The sequence below is a fragment of the Grus americana genome, chromosome 13 (assembly GCF_028858705.1).
Source record: "Grus americana isolate bGruAme1 chromosome 13, bGruAme1.mat, whole genome shotgun sequence".
Lineage (NCBI taxonomy): Eukaryota > Metazoa > Chordata > Aves > Gruiformes > Gruidae > Grus > Grus americana.
In genome coordinates this window covers 8,495,835-8,517,240 of record NC_072864.1, presented here as the reverse complement: position 1 = coordinate 8,517,240, position 21,406 = coordinate 8,495,835, and the positions used below count along the sequence as shown (strand labels likewise).

At 36.7% G+C, this 21,406-nt stretch overlaps 1 protein-coding gene across 5 annotated transcripts in view; it reads left to right on the top strand.

The window, feature by feature from the left end:
* Window positions 1–21,406, top strand: part of CDH8 (cadherin 8) — a 151,092-nt gene that overhangs the window by 91,635 nt on the left and 38,051 nt on the right. For 4 of the 5 annotated variants that reach the window (XR_008579161.1, XM_054840964.1, XM_054840965.1 and 1 more), the window contains exon 8: window positions 6,392–6,528. The exons of the other annotated variant lie outside the window; for it this stretch is intronic. Coding sequence is in view for 3 of the 4 variants with exons in the window: in XM_054840964.1 (XP_054696939.1) it covers window positions 6,392–6,528 (137 nt within the window). In the remaining variant the exon portion in view is untranslated. The remainder of the gene's footprint in view (window positions 1–6,391; window positions 6,529–21,406) is intronic. 5 annotated transcript variants of the gene reach the window in all.

The following is a 21,406-nucleotide window of genomic DNA, read 5'->3' as shown; positions in this document are numbered from 1 at the left end:
TCTACTGCAGCATATAACCCAGACAGTGTTAATAGACACCAAATTTATTTTCTTATCAGAGAAGCTCTCAGGATGATCAAAGATGGTAATCTGATCATAGAAATGGGAAATAAATGAGGGTAGTTACCCAGGTTAGAAAAATGTTATGTAAACAGAAAAAAAGTAACACAGAATGCACAGAGTTTGATCTATCACAATTAACACAGTGGCTCCACCCCTGATTTTATTACTGCTGTCCACTGGCATCTGTGAAAAAGGGCTGCACTGCTGCTACAAAGACAGGGTTTTCTGAAAGTTGTGTGAGACCGGCCGTGGTGACAGCAAGTTGGCTTTCTTCCCTTTATTCCAGCTTGATAGTAATTTCTCTTTCAATTTAACCTTAGTTGCTTCCCCCTACCCTGTTCTGCTTTGCTCTTGGCTTGGTCCTGTGCTTGTCTGCCTCTTGATTGCATCCCCTTTGTTCCTCATCTCAGCCTGGCTTCAACTCTGCTTTAGTTTTACCTTGGCTATGTTCTGTCCAGTCTTGTTCTGTTTCCCTGGAATTCATAGAAGTGTAGAATGGTTTGGGTTGGAAGGGATCTTAAAGATCATCTAGTTCCAACCCCCCTGCCATGAGCAGGGACACCCTCCACTAGACCAGGTTGCCCAAAGCCCCATCAAACCTGGCCTTGAACACTACCGGGGACGGGGCGTCCAGAGGTTCTCTGGGCAACCTGTTCCAGTGCCTCACCACCCTCATCAAGATGAACTTTTTCCTAATATCTAATCTAAATCTGTATCTACACACCTTCAGCTTAAAAAAAAAAAAAAAAAAAGAAAATCTTTTCTATTCCTGCCCCAAACTCCTAATTATTTAGACCAGCTGCAAGCTTATGTGTCTCCTAAAATTGAGCCTCTCTATTCTGTCCAAGCCCAAAAATTTGAGGTGAGTAAAATATATACTTAATTTCCACTTTTTTCATCATTTTATAGATCAAAGTATTTTCAAACTTTCAAAACAAAAAATATTTTATATGTGCAAACTGCATTAAAATATTTTTACTTTATCAAGTCATATAGAACCAATTGAAATACATGAAACAGAATTGGCCCAAATTCATTACATTTAAACAAAAAGGTAATTAACTAGTGTAATTTATATCTTCTTTAGAAATATTATATGCGGTATTTTATAAGATTTAATTTTTCTACGGTATTGGTTTGAAAGCTACTTAAGGATTATACAGAGCTCAATTTTCTTTTTTTTTTTTTTTTTCTTGTTTGCTCACCTGATTAATTTGGCTTTATCTGGGATATCTCTGGAAAGTCCAAATTCCTTTTTTGCATTTTTTTGCATGAAAAATTTTTTAAGGCAAAAAAAAAAAAAAATCTTTCAAGTTAGAAATTCTACTGTTACGGGAGCAAAAATACTCATGAGACAAGTAGGGAACAGAAATGCAGTTACTTTCTTTCCAATTCAGAACAAAATTGGAACATGGCAGGTTCTAACAAAAATACGTGGCAACATTGTTTTGTTGGATTAGGATGTTTCATTTTGATTATGCTTTTCAATTGTTTATTCTGTCGTTTTATCACATATATGATGTAAATTTTATGTATACGTTCTATGATACACTTCCAAAAACATTAAATGGAAGTTAAAAGATTGAAAACCAAAATTTAAACATTTTGTTCTAAAAATAATGGACTTTTTTAATACTGCCTGGCCATGTTTTAATGGATTTTTTTTTTTTTAAAACAGAATTTTAGGAGACAACAACCAATTACACTTTAAGGAAATTATATTTTTCAATAGATATCTGTTCTATCAATATTTTGGTTAGAGTTTTTGTATGCACTTGTTATAAAACTCCTAGCAACACAAACGAAAATATGAATCACCTTATATGCTACCAATACCACATGTGCTGCACATTAGTCTTATACACAGACTCAGTAAACTCAGACTATTGCTGTACCATAAATGAAATAAAATATGGATATCTCTGAAGATGGAAATATTCTGATAATTGAGTCATGAGACAAAACATTAAAGAATTTAGAAAAATTATAATAGAAAACAGCCTGGAAAGAAACTTCTCCCATGTCTTCTTTTTTTTTTTTTTTTTTTTTTAAGTTTTAACTTAATTTCTATCCAATAACCAATCCAATAACTTCATTTCTATCCAATAACTTCTTGCTTAGAAGATATGAAACAAATTCTCTGACCTTTCTGTCACTAGATCTAAAAAGTCATGAAGCCCATCATAGATTTACAAGCTTGTGTACAGATGGGTTACCAGTCTGGTTCTGAATGTGCCCACCTGATGGAAATACCTGAAGACGGTTATTTAGCAACGTCTTACGTCAAATGCAGAGTTTTGGCCGTGGTTGTTAGTCTGAAATCTCCGTATCAGCCAAAAAGAAATTTAGACACTATGAGATGGATGGGACTAAAGGATGCATATGTTGTAAGGGACTTTTCTCATTGGTGATGTTGAGCCCTACTTGTGGATAACAAAGGCACCTTTGAATGGCTAAGTGATAAGGTGATATTCGGCTGAATTATGCTTTCACTATTCATTTCTCCAATAAATTAGCTTTTCATATTGGTTGGCTAGTCTAATTATATCATGCCTTTCATAACCTAGTATTTTTAAAATAAGCAGCAAAATTTCTCTATCTTTATTTGCTCTTCTGCTGTGCATGTTGCTTAAGGGTCGACTTTAAGCCTGATGGTGAAAAGGTTTTACAAATTTGGCTGATAATTGTAAACATGGTCAGTAGTTTGTCTTACTCTAGTCATTTCAGAAGCACGTGTCAGTGGCTCACATCTTCCCGCATCTAGACAGCCTGCATCTCCTGGGAAAGGGACCCTGTGAATTCAGCTAGGCTCGTTGTAAAGTTTCACTGTGGTTTATTTAGTAAGGGTGGTGGTACATTCTGGCTTATAGTATAATTAGGCTTGAAAGATCATTATTAGCATGCAAATCTATTGATTCTAGTAGTACTTATTTCACGTTTCTGCTGTTATTTTATAAACATGGTCTATTTATCTGCAGTAAATTATCTTGGATAAAGCATGATGCAAGTGTATAGAAAAAAGCATGAGTAATAATCTTTCTTCCTGTACTGCCTCTGCCCTCCCATAAATCACTGCCCTTCAGTGTCTTTCTCTGCGGAGAGATAAGCTTCACTATGGCAAGTTTTCCCCATTCATATTGACAAAGATTTCATCTTTGGCAGCAGTTGATCATTTTCTTAATTCACAGCAGGCCTTAAAACCCTAGATACGATGTTTTCTGCCTCCCTAATGGTACAGCTGTTTATCTGTCACTAAGTAGCATGTCCAATCTGCCTGGCATTAATAAACAATGGTGATTTACCACTGATGAGGTATCAGTACTATGATTCAAATCTCAGCAGGTGCAGCAAAAAAGGATTTCTGCTCTTATTTACATCGGTGCAAATAAAGAATAGATCAAATTAACTCATAACAGCAATATCAATAGTGCAGGAGCAGGACTGAGAATCATTTTAAGTCTTCTGTTAAACCACTATGGGTTAGTTCCCGTCATTGCCATAGCAGACCCATAAACTAACCAAAACTTCCCAATAACCTGTGCTGGCTTTGTGGCAATTTGAAAAGATATTATTTCCCAAGATATTCTTTTCTCATTTTTAGAGAAATGTATGTTTTATGTATAGCTTATGGATCTGACAGTGCATTCCCCTTAAAAAGAGTTACAATACCATTATCGTGAAAAGGAAACTGCAAATGTACTATTAGTTTTCCCAGGTTTATGACACTGCAGATTTTATTTTTTATTTTGTACCAAATATTTATCAAATTAAAATCAGGAGAGGGTTTTACATTTTTGTAGTGTTGTAAAGCCAAGTAACTTATGTTAAAAATGTTTCCTTTTGAATGCTGGTTTTGCATTGTGAGTAAATACTGTTGGGATGAGATGAAATGCAATATAATAAACTCACAGATGTTATGCTCCCAGTTTTATAACGTCAAAAAATGTACTGTAGGAAGACTGTGAATGAAAGTTTAAAAAAGAATTGATCCCTAGAGAAAAGCTATGTCTTATCTCAATGGAATTTATGTCAAGCCCCGGTCAACTAAACATTAAATAGCGTATAAGTGGTTCATATTTTATTTTGTTTGCGGACTGTAAAGATTTCATAAATGTTTGATATCAGAAGAGTTCTTTCTGCATCATTGCATAAACATCAAGAATTAAAAGATAACTTTTTTTAAGATATCATCATTTAAAACTATCTTGATCACTGTCTTTCTCATATTTTCCTGAGTGCAATGTTAAACCTGTAAAAGTCTGTAAGATATTTTTCACTAACTTCACTAGCAGGAGAATTTTACTTCTAATACTTTAATTGGAACTAGGGAGACATCAAAATAAGGTTAAGATACATTTTCGAAAATGATTGCCTGGAGTTAGGCACCTACAGCTTTTTTCTTCCACACAAGTGACCTGATTTTGAGAAATGCTGAGGATAGTACAATTCCCATTAAACCATGGAGAACTGAGTATGTGGAGCTCACTAGAAAATCAGTTTACTTAAATGTCCAAATATAGATGCATGTGCCTAGCTTTAGGCACATATATTTGGAATTTTACTTCCTATTTTTTCTGGTACTCTTCTTAACCAAACCATTTTGAAGTGAGTAAAACTAGTTCTTCTCACAGTTTAAAACCAGAAAACTTAAATGTCTAACAAATCTCATTTCCTAGTTAAACAGGGGGTTTCACTCTTAAGTCCATTAGTTGTTAAGTACCAGTGTGATCATGCTAGCCTTGATCTTTAGTAATACAGTCTTTAAACGTTTAAAGATTTTAATACATTTTCATAATTTAGAACTAATTTTTGAAAGTGAATTGTATCTTACTGAATGCAGTGCACAAGCAATCTAATTGTGATGTATCTTTCATTCTAAATAAGAAAATATCTGACACTGAAATAAAAATGACAAACGCCATAATCCTCAGCTTTGAAATCAGATCCTAATGCTGTGTCTATCAAAATCAATTGTGTTATGCTGCAATGAGTTTGAGTTCATCAGAATGTGTTTACTGTGGCATATAAAGGGACTTCCGAAGCAGAACTTTTTTTGGAAATTGCTTATGATAAAGCATAAACCAGAGTGGAATAACTGATTTTCACATAATTGTGCCATTGTCACTGTAGCAAAATACGGTCTTGTTCTTTTATCGGTGAATTTAACAGCAAATATGCAAAAAGTAGAAATGTAACGAGAAACTGACAGTCTGAGTCACTTTTCTGACCACTATAGAATGTAATCCAGTCTGATACTGTAGCCTAACTCACCCTATTATGCCTAGATGCGATGCAGAACAGATGTAAAAATTGTCAGTGCATGCTGTTAGGTTCTGTAATACGGAGACACAAAGGCTTAAAAAGCTTTTATATAAATCCACAATTAGGATTCAGTGAAACCCCTTGAAGTCAATTTTTGTTGAACCGTATCAATAGTTTATCACTGAACTCTCTTATTTCGTACCTCTCCTGTCAAAAAATCGGAAGGCTTAATTTTGTGATTTAGTTTCTTTTTGCAAATAATACATTAATAGAATAAATCTGCAAAAATGGACAAACATAAAAGCTTTCCTGGAGATCCTGTTCTGAGCTTTAAATCATCATCCTGCTTAATGCACCGCTGGAGCAATCTACTGCAGCTCTTTCTTGTTGTTAAGCTGGCTCTGTTTAGGCTGCATAATTCACCTGGACATTCACATCTGCAAACTCCGACTACCTGTCAGATGCAACTTCTTTTGTTAAAAATCAGTGATGTCCATCCATAAAACAACCAGCCCTTCAGCATTTGAAGTGTTTTATAGGAAAATGGTGATTTGCTAACTACGTTCTGCCCATGAAGCCGCTTGAACCATAACCAAATAATGTGCTTGGTGAATAGTTCATGCTTCATTAATCCGAAATTTATTGGTAAAATAATGTTATTCAGCCCTTTTTAAAATAACCATGAAGCCCACCATTTTGTGTGCTTAATACATTACTGTTGAAATTATCAGCAGTTACTGTGAAATGCCATAGAAACTGTTAATAAATGTGATGGATTGTGTAATTAACTCTTGATCAGCACCGTTTTTCAAAGATGTTACCCAGTGAACCTGAGGACATTTTATGACCTTCACACTGGGTATACAGCTAATTACTCCTTGGGCAATAATTATTAAGTTTTTTTAGTCTCAGTTTGTCATTTTGTCTTATAAATTATTATGCTTCTGAGCTTCTCAATCCATTTGGCTATAAAACTGCAGCTCTTAGAGGGCTCCCTAAATTGTCTTGTGATTGTATGGATTACACCAACTTAATTAAGTAGATTACAGGGATGTCTATTTTGTAGGTTTTCCATTGATCGGCATACTGACCTCGAGAGACAGTTCAACATTAACGCAGAAGATGGGAAAATAACTTTGGCAACACCACTGGACAGAGAAACAAATACATGGCACAACATAACTATTGTAGCTACTGAAACTAGTAAGTATTTGTATATCCTGACTTTTAGTTCTGTTGGATTTATAATTCATTTTAACAGCCTATGTGGGGGAAACTGCATATATTGGATTTTTAAATTACAGATTTTTTGGAAAAAAACCCTTAATTTCCAATGAATTTCCATTTCTTTTAGTTTTCAAAACTGAGTAAGATAGTATAGATTTTGAAGAGATGTATGAGTACATTTGTACAGGATATATAGGGTAAATGTTAAAAAAAAGTTTAAAAAAACCCCACACCCAAAGCCTTGTATTTAGTTAGTTATATTAAGTCAGAAAAGTTAAAGAAAGCTTTGCTATCGGAGAAGTAAATAGACTCAACGCAAAAGTTCGTAACACTGAGTGATACTATGTTTCAGTACCATAAATGATTAAGTGCATGGGTAATGTTGTATGGAAGTAGTCCTAGTTGATGCATGTGAATAAATTTACTCATATACAGCTATAGACAAGAATATGGATTGTTCAGATCCACAAAACCATTGTGACTGATCTGTACACCCAAGTCATCGGGAGCCAGGAGTGTCACCCTGTCTGGAAATATGGGTCCTGGATTTTAATCCAGAAGATATCTTGATTAATTTGGAATGTTCACATAGTAAGAACTACGGGCAAGATCGCATATAACCATATAATTTATTATTACTATTAGCACTGTATTTTAGACTATACATTTGACATAACCATATTGCAGCAAAAGAACAAATTCAGAACGTAGGTCTGTCATCCCTTGTCGTCATCTTAACTGAAACAAGCTACGAAAATGTTTCTGCTAAAGTATCTGTGCTGCAATCAATGTATATGCATAATTCCAGTACGTGCATACACACACTTGACACATTGTCGTAAGAATATTTGTCTTCAGAGCCTGATAATCAGTGCTGCTCATTCTTGCATATAGAAAATAGGGCGATGTTAATGCTTGCTTTTCCCCCAGAGTATCTTTTTTAAAGAATATAGTGTTATGCTACAGAACTCTTAATGCTCAGTTTCATAATGCTGTAGCTATGAACACAATGAAGGAGAGGATAAAAGACACTTATTTGGCCCATTTTTGTTGTCCAATATTTTTCTGTTGCACTTGTTTTCAAAACCAAATATGTTAGGGGAACCCGTGGCAGGTAACTAAAATGGCATACATAAATGAGAAAGATAGGTCTGAGTATAAACTAAGGTCTCAACGTACAGCCCCTGTAAACTGTGTTCCAGTGACCTACCTTAATACTTTGTGGCTTTCATTGCCAATAGTGCAGTAGTGCCAAGAGTGCCCTGTTAATTACTGTTAAATCTTGCAGGCAAACACTACTATGATAAATTAGCAAGAATACTTTCTGCTTGCAGGAAAGCCAAGCTAACACAGGGAATCAAACTACATAAGGAATGAAAGTAAGCTCTGGTTTCATAGGGCATATTTTGCCCAGGTTAATATCAAACCACTTAATAATTTTGATGTTTTTAAAGGAGAAAGGTATAAAATTTCCATACCAGTTTTCTCAAGACATGAGGAATGTCAGATCATGAGATTTACCAATGACATGCAAAGCAGAATTATTAGTTTGTAATCCAAAGTTTTCAGATATTGGAATAGTAAGATGTAAAGTGAAGTAATTTTACATTTTGTTTCCTCCAAAAAGTTGAAAAAGAAGAAAATAAAAAGAATATTTTTTCAAGAAACTCCTCCAATTCATTTTTTTATCTCCCTTATACGTGTGTGTCAGAGCAAAGTTAACAGAAGTGCACTTTACATCAGAATCAAGTCTGCCTGTCGCATCTTCAGATTTTTAAAACATAATTATACTCAAGAATTTTGTAAGAAATCAGCCTTGTCATTAGACTTCATGGGAGCCTCAGCATCTATCGCTATTGTAAAATTGCCTCTTATCAGAGTGGCTATGAAAATAATAATGCAAATCTTGTTCTAAGCATTTGCCTTCCTGCTGATGGCTTTTTTTTTTTTTGCATTCCTAATATAATTATTTGACATTTACATAAAACAAGAGTTTAATTTCATAGAGTGCTATCTTTGCTTATTTAAGAGAAATTATTTTTAAACTCTTCATGCAGAAACTAAATGTGTTCATAGAACTGTCAAGCAGGGTAAAATGGGCATTTTTAGATTATTTTTTTCTTCCAACACAATAAAAAGCAAGATCTCCAACAGAAATCTGTCAGAGGCAGACACCAGCAGCAAATGAAAATACAAAATGTGTCATGATGGTGCTTTCACTGACAGCAATATTAATGGAGTGCTGATCTCTCCTATAAAAATAAATATGTCAGCATCATTCATACAGGAGCTTTTTCTCTTCCTAGGCTAGCTGCTTTCCAGGTTCAGTTCACGGCTCCCCTCTATTCCTGTGAGGCAATGATCAGACCGTTTCATTGCCGTTAGGCGTGCTTACTAATCCTAAGCCACGATATTGGTTTTTTTCTTCTTGATTCCCAGCATGGTAGAACCTAAATATACCCTGATTTATCAACACTTTCACAGGTAAACACCAAGTTTTGCCAAAACATAAACCACTATTTCAGAACTTTGTGCTGGTAAGTTACCTACAGCTAAATTTGTGCTTTAAACGCAGGTATTTTTTGATAGTTTTCTGCTGTCACCATGACAAAGTAATTCTTCGCTCAGCCACTGGCTCGGGTGGGCATCTTCCAAGGCAAGATTGGTCTGGCTGGATTGAGCATAACTACTTCTGCATTTTCACTTGGCTTGAGGATGAAGATTCAGATTGATTTTTTTGAAAGTGATCAGATTTAGAATGTGTGTGGATAATTTTAAACATGCTACTTCTTTTTAATCTGAGTGTCCCAATATGCGAACTTAACCCTTTCATGTCTAGCAAAACTAGGAGGAGAAACAGAAAAGCGTGAGCCAGTGGGGACTGTGGCTGTTTTCTGTAAGTACTTAACAGGCAAAAGACCAGTTTGGGTTGTTTTGGGTTTTTTTTAGGAGGACGACATTTTCTTATTCATAGGCAAGCGTCTGCTAGGTATAATTCAGAACAAATGTGTACTACTGGTGACAAATAGTACTACCATCGTATTCTCAGACCTGCGCAAAGTGAGACATTTTGGAGGGTGGCATTTCCCTCTTTTCACTTTCCTATCACCAGCAGACTCCTTCCAGCCTCTGTGAAGGAGGTTCTAGTTGTCTGCAGCCTTTCTTCTCGGGTGGTTAACTAGCCAGACAGACGAAGGAAAAGCTAGTTGCCTTGAGTGGCTCTCCCTCAGACAGTTTGCCCAAACTTTTGTATTGATTTTATGTTCTGGTTCTCAAAATATGTAGACAAGTTGCACGTAGTTTTATGCTTCTGGTTTAAAACACAGTAACTATGTTGCATACTGGTTGCATGCCCCCTGGAGATAATTGTTCAAATATCTCATCCGTCTGAATCTTTTTTTGGTTACTAAAGGTAAAACAATGTAAAAAGTGATCAGTTAAAAAGACTGGACTGAAACTCACTAACATGGTACAGGTGATATTTAGGTGACAGTTTCAGTATTTCAGATTTAGTTATACATTTTCCGTTAATTTAGTGAAAAATCAGTAGATAACTACCTTGTGCAGCTTTGATCCTCTCAACTACTACACTGAAATCTGTCTACTCTTAAAAATTCCATTCCTTTTGCATGTTTTTTCTATTGTGTGATTTCTTATAGTTCTTTCTTATGTTGTCAAATGAATTTTTGCTTCCTTGTTCAACTTTTTTCCTTTCTGGTCATGCGGTGACTCCTCTATGTTGATGAATTCTGTCACATGGATTTTTAAGGGAAGAGAATATTAGAAAGAACTTTGACCTCTTTGAAAGATCACTCTGAAATACAGGCTTAGGATTCACAGAAGAAATATGCGTATTAGCACTCATGGCAAGAGGAATACTGAAAGTTATTGCACCTGTGAATTGATTCTTAAATTTTCTTTCTACATTGCCATACATCCAAGTTTATTCTGCTGAGTGAGTCAGGAGCTGGAACACCTAGATGATTACAGGTTGGAGGAAGCAGGCTCCCTGGCAAAATGACCTTTCCCTGAGAAATGTTCCTTTTGGTCTGTGGATATGAAAGGTGAACTTTGTTTTCTGTTACTGACTCTGGACTTTAAATGCTGGACTAATGAGATTTCTCATTGTTTTGTTATGTAGTTGAGACTTATGGGAGCTTAAAATTGCGTGCCAAGGTTGGAAGGTTTATTTTAGCTAGATGCTTGAGAGAACAAGGGTAGATATAGGCGTGCTTTGTAAGCGGGGGCTGATTATGCTGCTCGTATGTTTGGGCTCTCTGGAGCTATGCCCTGAACAGGAAAGGAATCTGGGGGCATATGTGAGTATTCTCCGAGAGTCTGAATTGCAGTGCAGGAAGAATGAATGATTAACTTACAGACATTTCTTTTGGTGCATCTTTTTTGTATGTACAAAGGCTCATCACATCTTTGGTTCTTTGGTACTTTTTTGACATGGAATTTTCTGCCATTCAGTAAAATCTAGTAAAGTCAGGATCCTTACAGTCATATGTGATCTCATTCATCTGAACATACAAATACATTTGTTTAGTTTGTATAAGTGACAATTGTAGCTATAACTACTGTTCACATTGACATGCTTGTGTTGCTTGCCTTAACTGGTTAGCAATTTTGCTGGGCAGTGAAGCAGAGCAGAGTTCAGGCAGGGCTAACCTCCTCAGTATTCTCTCAGTTTCTTGTACAGGTTTTGCAGTACTTACCGAGTTATGTGTTGTCGATGCTACTCAGCTACTAAAAGAAAATCAAATAGCCATTATTTATTTATTGGAAAATTTTTTGCTACAGTTTGCACAGATTCTGAATGGAGTTCAGAATCACTGATCCATCAGCCTACCAGATTGTCATACATGTCTAAGGCATATAATAATTAAACTCTATCTTCTTTCTGCCTCCAGCTCCATGGAGTTCCATTGCCATCTTCTAATGGCTGTAACAGCCACATTGCAGATACTTCCCCAGTATCCTCACCGAGTGTCATATTAATACTAAGCAAATACCCTACACGTCATTTCTGGTTAATTGATATAACAAAAACAGTAATAAAAGGTTGGATTGAGATTTGGATTCTCAATCCAGAACTAATGTAGTTTGAAACCAAAACAAAGACCTATCTCAGAGAAGCTGTTTTAGGCAAGAAAGAAGTGTATTAGTAACAAAATTTAACTGCACAACATTCCTCCAATTTAAATATGAATATCCTGATATTTGCATACTCATCCTTCCTAAACTGTAGCTGAGATCTGCTTGAGATACAGGATTCTAGTGAATTCTTGAAAACAAAAAGTATGCTGTAATGCATTCACTATTAGCAATGCTTATCTGGAATTCTCTTTTTAAAAAGGGAGGTAATCCTTTTCTCAAGAATATGTGTTATTACATAGTAGAAATTCATTGAACAATACCATAGATTTCGAAAAGAAATAAACTTCTAAACATATTCCAGTTGGCAGCCTCTGAAATTTGAGAAAAACACATCAACAAATAATGGAAACCGTGGCTCATAAACTTTAAAGATAACTAAATGATGATCCCTTTAAAGTCCCCAAGCTTTCTTTCACCTGACATAACATTGAGTGGGCTACTTACGATTTATATTTTCTTCCTAGCCTTCTTGTGACCACGTGCAGCACTGGATACCTCAAACTGCAGTCAGGTCGCAGCGCAGTTACGGTTTGTGAGGTACTACCCTGAGCATATTCAAGCATAGGCAGGTTCTTTTATAATTAGTATGGACTCAAGCCTCTTCAGACATGCTGGGAGATACAGAGGTGAAGTGTGCATCCGTTTGCTCTGTTGTGCCAGGTTCCAAGAAGAAGGCTCTTCTAAAACTTCTCCCTGTTCTCACACTCTGTGCATCACATGCACAGACATACCACAAATCACTCCGCTGGGGAATTCCAAAGCCAGTGCAGCGCTGCCTGGGAGAGGATATTTCTCTTAGCCTAGAGCAATGCTTTTAGCCAAGTTTTAAATCTCTGAATGAAGGGGTTTAATGGAATTTGTGTCTTCCTTATTCTCCAGGCACTGCAGTCATGGAGCTATTATTTTCATTTTGATTGACTGCTCTATCAAATGATTCTTGGTATTCAGCTTCACGTGCCAAACAAAAAGCACACCAGTGGCTAGCTAAGCCCCCTGCCCAAGTACTTGGCAAGGTACCAGAACTGCCACAACTAGTAGAAATTCTTGTGAATTATTAGTCAAAGCAATAGAGGAAAATATAGACAAGCTCTTGAAATGTAAATGGTGATTTGACCACAATAAATATTTTCCAGGCACAGAGCATAGGAATCTCAAGGACAAAGTTGTGGGCTCTATCTGACAAAGGTAATTACCCATACCAACTGCATTCTTTAGAAATGAAGAAGTATGAGGCAATTTTATCACCTAATGGGAAAGGGCATAAAGCCAGAAAGACTCTTTATGGTTTACCAAGAATATAAATACAATAATTGAATCATCACCTGGCACATGCTCTACTAAAGTTATCTATATTGTATATTCTTTTAAAAAATACAAGGACGCTAATTAAAAAGGAAGAGGGACATAATTACTCTTCAGAATAAGCTTTCAGCTACAGTGTGCTTTTTAATGCCATGAATACTTTTGCTCATGCTTTCATTTATTTAATTTTATTTAGCCTTTTATTGTAAAAATGACTATAGGCATTATTAGCAATAAATAACATTTTAGGAAGTTACTTTGGTGCATCATATAATTACCTCTAATTTAGGACTGAGTAAATTTCAGTAAGTTTTAGAAAGAGAAGGAAATAAGCCTTTATGGAGGTTTAAACAGAAGCTCAGGAATTCGCTTGACCCTTTTTTCTCTGACTTAGTGGAACTCAAACTAGATAATCCATCAGTTTTGCACATAAACACAGAATTTAGTAAGGTAGTTTTTATTCATTTGCACATAAATACAGGGCTACACATAGATTCTAACAGGTTGCAGAGCATTTGCCACTGGTCAGTGGACATCATATAAAGCTGATTTGCAGCCCTCCGCTATGCAAGTGCATTCAGACATGCCACAGACTTTCCCATTAGTGTTTTTCACAGCTCAGGAATAGCAGGAGAGGTGGTCCACAGGGATAGTAGCATGGGAGTGGCCATCTTATGAGGAAATAGAATGGGAATGGAGTGTAGTTATGAAACAATCTCTGTATAAATTGGTCACAGTAGTTCAGGAGCAAGCATTAAACTTCAGGTATGGGATGCTGAATAGAAGTTAGCAACCTCTGATTTCAGAGGAAAGCACGTAAGGCAGCTGTGAATAAAGCATCTGAGTAATTTAGTGCAAATAAAAAGTCAGTGGAGGTAATAAACATAATATGGCAAGGAAAGGGGAGATTTGCATGAACAGTCTAACTTCTTTTATTTCTGGTTTCAGGGCATTATAAAGCCAGGCTAGACATCTTAGTTCTAGATTTGCAAATGTTGATTTCACACAAACACACTGCAATTGAGAACACTGTTCATGGCTTAAAACACAACAGGTTGGGATACTAGGTGGTGTTTTAGAAGGGAACAAGACTTTCTAGGGCACAAAACAGATAAGGACTTAAGTAAGGAATACAGGAGTCCTTAGTAAGAACTTGACTAATTCATGTGAAGTGCATTTCTAAATTGCTTTGAGAAAATTGGAAGCATGGTTAAACTGACACTATACATATTATATTAGCAAAATGAGTGCATTGTTAAACTAACAAATAACAATTGGCCATCTGCACTTTGAATTAGAATTTCTGAAGAACATATGATTAATCTGATGAAAAGTACTGTGTAGTATTCATCTAGTTTGATAAGCAGAATTCATCTACTTCTAAGGGGAATGTGACTCTCAAATCTCTGGCAAGGCATGAGAGTAGGTCAGAGTAGAGGTTTGTAACTGAATATCATTGTAGTCAATCTTCTTTAAGCACATTTCTTTCTAGAATGAAGACTCTGTTCAGAGTAGCATGCTTTGAACTTCTAGTAAAGTTGCTGGATAGCAAAGAATGACTATTTTTTGACTGAAAAACAGAGGAGCGGAATTTTTTATAGGTACATACTGATATGCTAGGGAGATCTTTTTGCTTATTGCTGAAGGTATGCAAGCAAGCATGGTTTGATGCTAAACTCCTAGAACCTGATTCAAATCCAGGATTTCCAGCAATATTTTATCTGTGAAGGAAATGTAAGAATTGCACTGTTAAGAAAATCAGTCCCAGAAAGGAATATGAGCTCTAAAAAAAATGACATTTAAATACTTCTGTAATAAATTCTTGTTTAAAAAAAAAATATTAAAGCATTTTGATCTTTTGTCTATCAGTGAGGGATTTCATTTGAGCTATTAATTTACTTCAATCATGAAATCATTTAAAATAAAAAAATCAAAATATTCCAGACATCTTGTCCTCAATCAGTCTGCTTATTGTTGTTATTATTGCTGCTAGACATTATAAAATTTCAAGCTAATTATAATTGACAATAAGACCTTGCATAGCTAAGTCAATATTTTATAACATTTTAATATGCATGATGTATTAGCATATTAACAATATAATTGCTCTAAAGTGGGGGGCAGATTCCTGACTGTTTTATGCTAGCACAACTTCCTTGATTAAGCTGGAATTGAGCAACACAGCAGCAAATTGTGCCCTGGTACATTTGTTCTATCTTAAAACTTTTCTTCAGTCAGTTTTCTTCCTGCCTGTTTTTTAAGGCAAATCCTTTTCTGTCATTTAATGGCACCATATGATTTTCTGGATTTTTTTTCCCCTCGGTATTATATTTAGAAATTAAAACCTGTTACTTCCTCACAACAATTAAGGCATTGCAGTATCTCAGAAAATCTGGAAACCTAATTAGGTTGGTGGTGCTGTGATCCACAAGAAGTAAAGATCCGGTAGCATTTCATCGCACTGTTGTTATTGCTGGTGTGTATAATAAAAGTAACAGAAAGATGTGGTTCCCTATGCTTTTCTGTGGTTCCCTGTTTTCCTAACTCTTTTTTCCTTCTCATTGGCAGCTGCCACCAGGAAGTAGAAAAAACTTTTTTCAAAAGCTTTTAGTAGACTCTGACTTTTGCTAAAATGATGGGTCAGTAGATCAGTGCTTCCTAGTTGCAGATGCTTCCAGGGATTGCAAATGCTGTTTTGCTATTGCTTTTTCTTGAAGTTAGGTATAATTTCTTCCTTTTTTTTTCTTTCTTTTAATTTGCATTGATTTTTGCAAAAAATGTAACTGTATAACTTGAAATGTTTCTAGCTTCCCTTTCTTTACAGTTTATAAGTCCACTGCTAATAGTTGCTAAACTTAAACCATATATTTCATTTTTGCACTTGTAACAATTCACCACCGAAATACGTAAAACAATTCATTTACTGAAAATGACATAACTGCAAACTACATCCTGACTTGCATCCTTGTTAGAGACAAATAAGGCTCAATAACACAGTACTGTATCAGAAATACAGCTTGTTTTCTGCCAGCATTTGTTTCAGTTTCGTCTCTGGATAGATGTGTGGGTGGAAGGATGTTGGCAGTGTATTTTTGTGGTTTTTTTCTCCCCCCTTAAGGATTTACTTAGGATCTGTGAATAAAACAGAATTGTTTTCATTGTCATAAACCTGACATGACTATAGCAGCTTCCAATGCAACCTGCTCAAGCAGCTATACTAATAATTTATTTTGAATTATGTATTTGTTTACTCATATTCATGTGTCACATATATCTTGATTATGTGTCACTATGAATATAAAGCTCACTGTGGTCAAAATTAGATATGCAGAAGAACAGTCTCTAAGGACATGCTGTTTGCATCCAGAGCTTCTGACAAGAGACAAGTACCTGTAATTGCTACTCAAATATTGAAAAGGTGCTACAGTTTCTGACTAGGATGCCCCTTCTAACTCTTTTCAAGCCTCATCCCATCCCTTTGCTGCTGCTACTTTAATAGCCCCCCTTCCCTCCCCTAGTGCGTATCCCGTGCAGTCTGATCACTCTCTTACGCAATACGTAGGTTCCATGTAATGAGCACTCGTGTGTCACCTACTACATCCAGTATCTACTGTATCTTCTGGCATTTTCTTTTTTTAGTTCATGAAAAATAATAGGAAGTGGTGAAACTAAGGTGGAGTTTTCAAAACACAAACATTGTGACTAAAGGGAGAGCACCATTCAAAGTGATTTTTAATAACCAGGAATACTTGAGTTTCTGGGTGGTTGAGTTTTGGGGAGGTTGGTACGAGGGGTAGGTGTTGCCCATGTTTACCATTCCCTTCCAGCTCTAAGGTGGATATGAATTAGTTTCAGCATCCTCTGCTCCCTCAAGGACAAAATTACAGCTCACTTACCGTGCTCCCTGGTTCTCAATCCCATTGCAGCACCAGATAACTATTCCTCTCTTATCATGCATGGCTAAATTTAAACAGAACGGTGTCTTTTGATTTTCCCTTATGACCAGGGTTATGGTAGAAGAGACCCTCTTCACAGCTGTAAACTACATTTGAGAGGATGTTTTGCTTTTCCAATCTAGCTTTGCCTTTCCAAGCCCTTTTGATCTCTCTGTGCATTCAGACAAGATGATATCATGCATATACATGAAACAAAATATTATACTTCTGCAAAAAAACACAAACATTTCCCAGTTTTGCAAATGGATCTTTCAATTCAGAGAGGATCAGAGGTAATTACAGAGTAACTATTTGTTAGGCTGCTGAATAACTGCACAGCTTAATGGTATGAAAAATAACAAAGAGGTTGCATTTGAATGTCAAATTATAGCCTGCCCTCAGATAAGCAAAATGGGGGCTGACTCCATCAATACGTATTGTATCTGTATGAAAAAAATATATGAACTTTTTAAAAATTTTGATTATCAAGTTTTATAAATCAATGTTGATGCTTTGAAGTTAACAAAGTACTCGGTTCATGTCCCTGTTTTAATTTAAATCATATTTACATTTTAAATCTTAAATTCTTTTAAATGCAGGGAATAGATAAGTTACTATTAAAGACAAGGACTAAATTAAACTTCCAGAGAAGAGACCTGACTAACTTCAGTAGAAGCTGAACCAGGCCTTGAAGTGAAAGGGAGAAGGGCATGCCAACATACTCTGTTTACATTACTTTGCTACTACAATGGCAAGCAAAGAACTCAGTGCAGGGTTAGGTGGAACGCCACTGATAAAAAAAATAATAAGTTTGGTCTTTTTGCAGGCTTGTTTCATTTTTCTGCAAATTTTAGGTAATTGATTCAAAATTCTCATCGGTTCTTGGCTATAATAAGCAATTTTTGTCTTACATGCACTAATGCGAAAAAATAGAAAATCCCACATAAAATGAAAGTGAAGGAACACTTTGAACAGAGCCTGAAGAATATGGCTTTATTTAATTAACGTTTTCTGGCATTGCTTGTTCATCTACCACAGAAATTTTACTTTTTTTTCCTTCTGGTATTATCAGCAACCTGAAAGTATAATATGTCCTTTAGTCGCAAGCTATACATCTTATATATTGATTAAAAGTAGGTGTATGTGGCCTATCTCAGTCACCTCTTTGCAGATGGAGTTGCTGAACTTTGGAAACCTCTTAACTACAAATTCAGCTTTGAAGGCAAGGACTTGAAAATGTAGTCTGTCCTCAGGTTCCCCTCCTCCTTGTCCTCCTTCCCAGGATATGCAGTCGAAATACACGCCTCGCACTCCACCTGGTTAGCGGGTATGTATGGTTCTTCTGCATTTGTCCATGCCTGTGGAAGTATGCATATTGCAAGAGTCTGACATCTTTTTCATGGCAATGAGAGGTAGAAAAGTGAACAAAAATGAAGGAGGTGGAAGATGTTGAGCAAGTCCTTGGTTAAACTTGTGACAGTCTATCAGCGAGGAAATAGAAATAGAATGTAGCATAGTTTTACTCTTGACTTGTTCATCTTTCTTCTGGAGACCATAATAAAATAAACCGAGTGATGTACTGAAAAGAGACAAAACTTTTCAACTCCATTATTATTCTTCTCCCAAAGAATGACTTAAGGAACGAACCCGAAAAATATGTTTCACATCTTTTTCTTTCTGCCTCCCTCCCACATACATGTACATGCAGAGACTCGCCACAATCTGTACTCCTCTAATATGTTCCAGTGTGCTGAAATAAATATAAATGGAACGTTAATTTTGAAGCAGTGTTTGTTTCTTGTCTTAGCAACTTGTACAGAAGCCTTTCTGCTATGCACTGATATGTTTATATTTCTTTATAGATATTCCACAACTCTTAGTATTTTCTCATCCTTTAAAAATGCAAGAATCTAAGGGAGGATCTAAATCTTTGTGATGACCAATCCTGTTTGTTTTTTTGTTTGGTTGTTTGAATTTCATTCTAATTCAGAAATAGCTTGTGTTCTGCTATTTTTAACAGAAATATTGTCAATTACTGATGTCTTTTCCTGACAATTTCAGAGTCAGTTTCAGGCACTCAGGCTCTCCTGAATCAGATCATTACACAACACTTCAGAGAAATGAACACAGTATTTGCTGCAGTATGTGATTTCTCTAGTTAAACTTCATCATAAATAAAATTTCAGTTACACAATAGCGAGTCTGTTTCTCAGGATTCTTGAAGTTAGATTTGTCAGTGTTATATGGCGAAAAAAATTTGTTATAAGCCATGTTGTTGTGTAGGTAAAGAATTGCACAAAGAAACAACATAAACCCTAGCGGGAGAAATAAACTTGTCCTGCATGTAGATTATCTTAGTAAAGTCATCAGAGAAAACCTTGATAAAGTCATGGGGAATGGACGTGTTAAAATACAACTTAATAAGTTTGAAACATAAGGGAGATAAAACAAATGCTGTTGTTTTTATTGTCAGTGATTCAGATTTTGTTTTGATTTCTCTGTTAGAACTGGGACTTCTTCTACTTGTAATTTACAATATTATTATAGCAGAAATTTCACTGAATCAGAGAAGCATGAAATAGCCATTTCCAAGCCATGTGGTGATGACGATGATAATAATAATAATCAAAGATGTGTTATTTTCTAGGAGTCTACTTTCTACTCAGGTACTTAATTTTAGTTAAAATGCAAGACAGTTTATGACTTTTTAAGAGAACCTTGAAGTGATTTTGAATGATTTAATTAAATAAAGGAAAAATGGATTAAACTTCATTTCTTTGGGTTAAACAAATGATGAACTTCATTCTGTGCAGCCAATATTACTCTTTCTTAAAGACCACTGTTCTTTAAGACCACTTGTATGTCTGTCTGTCAAGGAAAGACAGTGGAGAAGTGTTTTAAGCATGTTTATAAAGTGTTTAAGTGTTTATGGGAATTGAATAGCTGCATTATTTTCTGTTGGTTATGCACAAGACCAAAAATTTTATTTATAAGCTCTAGTTACTCAAGTATGCAGCATATTTACTGCATGCACTAACAATGTTGACAATGCTTAGTGCTTTGTATTACAAATTTCCAATCATACATGCACATCTCGGATATGTAGGGTGTTTCCAGGAAGGAACAAATCTGTTGATCATAATAAGAACTAGCGTGCGTCTGTAGCCTCCAAAAGTTCAGGTTTGGAGAAACTAAATGGCTTGATAATGGGATTTTTTAAATTTGACTTTATCTCATTGTGGTGGGTTGACCCCGCCTGGGGGCCAGGTGCCCACCAGAGCCGCTCTCTCACTCCCCTCCTTCACTAGACAGGGGAGAAAAGGCATAACAAAATGCTTGTAGGTCGGGGTAAGGACAGGGAGAGATCATTCACTAATTATCGTCACGAGCAAAACAGACTGAACTTAGAGAGGAAATTAATCTAATTTATTACCAAGCAAAACAGAGTAGAGGAATGAGAAATAAAATCAAATCTTAAAACACCTCCCCCCACCCCTCCCATCTTCCCGGGCTCAACTTCACTCCTGGCTTCAACCTCCTCCCCCCTCAGCGGCACAGGGGGACGGGGAGTGGGGGTTACGGTCAGTTCAGCACACATTGCAGCTTCTTCATCCTCAGGGGGAGGACTCCTCTCATCGTTCCCCTGCTCCAGCATGGGGTCCCTCTCACGGGGTGCAGACCTTCAGGAGCAAACTGCTCCAGCGTGGGTCCCCCACAGGGTCACAAGTCCTGCCAGCAAACCTGCCCTGGCGTGGGCTCCTCTGTCCACAGGTCCTGCCAGGAGCTTGCTCCAGCGTGGGCTTCCCATGGGCCACAGCCTCCTTTGGGTGTCTCCACCTGCTCCGGCGTGGGGTCCTCCACGGGCTGCAGGTGGAATCTCTGCACCCCCTCATCCTTCCTCCATGGGCTGCAGGGGGACAGCCTGCTTCACCATGGCCTTCACCACGGGCTGCAGGGGGATCTCTGCTCCGGTGCCTGGAGCACCTCCTCCCCCTCCTTCTGCACTGACCTTGGTGTCTGCAGAGTTTCTTACATCTTCTCACTCCTCTCTCCAGCTGCAACAGCTCTGTTTTTTTTTCCTCCTTAAATATGTTATCACAGAGGCGCCGATTGGCTTGGCCAGCAACGGGTCCGTCTTAGAGCCGGCTGGCATTGCCTCTGTCAGACACAGGGGAAGCTTCTAGCAGCTTCTCGCAGAAGCCACCCCTGTAGCCCCCCCCAGCTACCAAAACCTTGCCATGCAAACCCAACACACTCATCTACCTCTTCATTTTTGTATCAAACTCGGCAGCCTTTTTTAATGCTGATTAAGTGTCAATGGGTATGTTACTCAAAGATGAGTACCAGCAAGGTGTGTATTTGAAGCATTTAATGTTCCAATAGAATCTTGAGAACTGGGGAGAAAAGCAGAAGAGCTTTTTTGGGTCCTTATAATTCTTGTAAACCTTTCAATATAC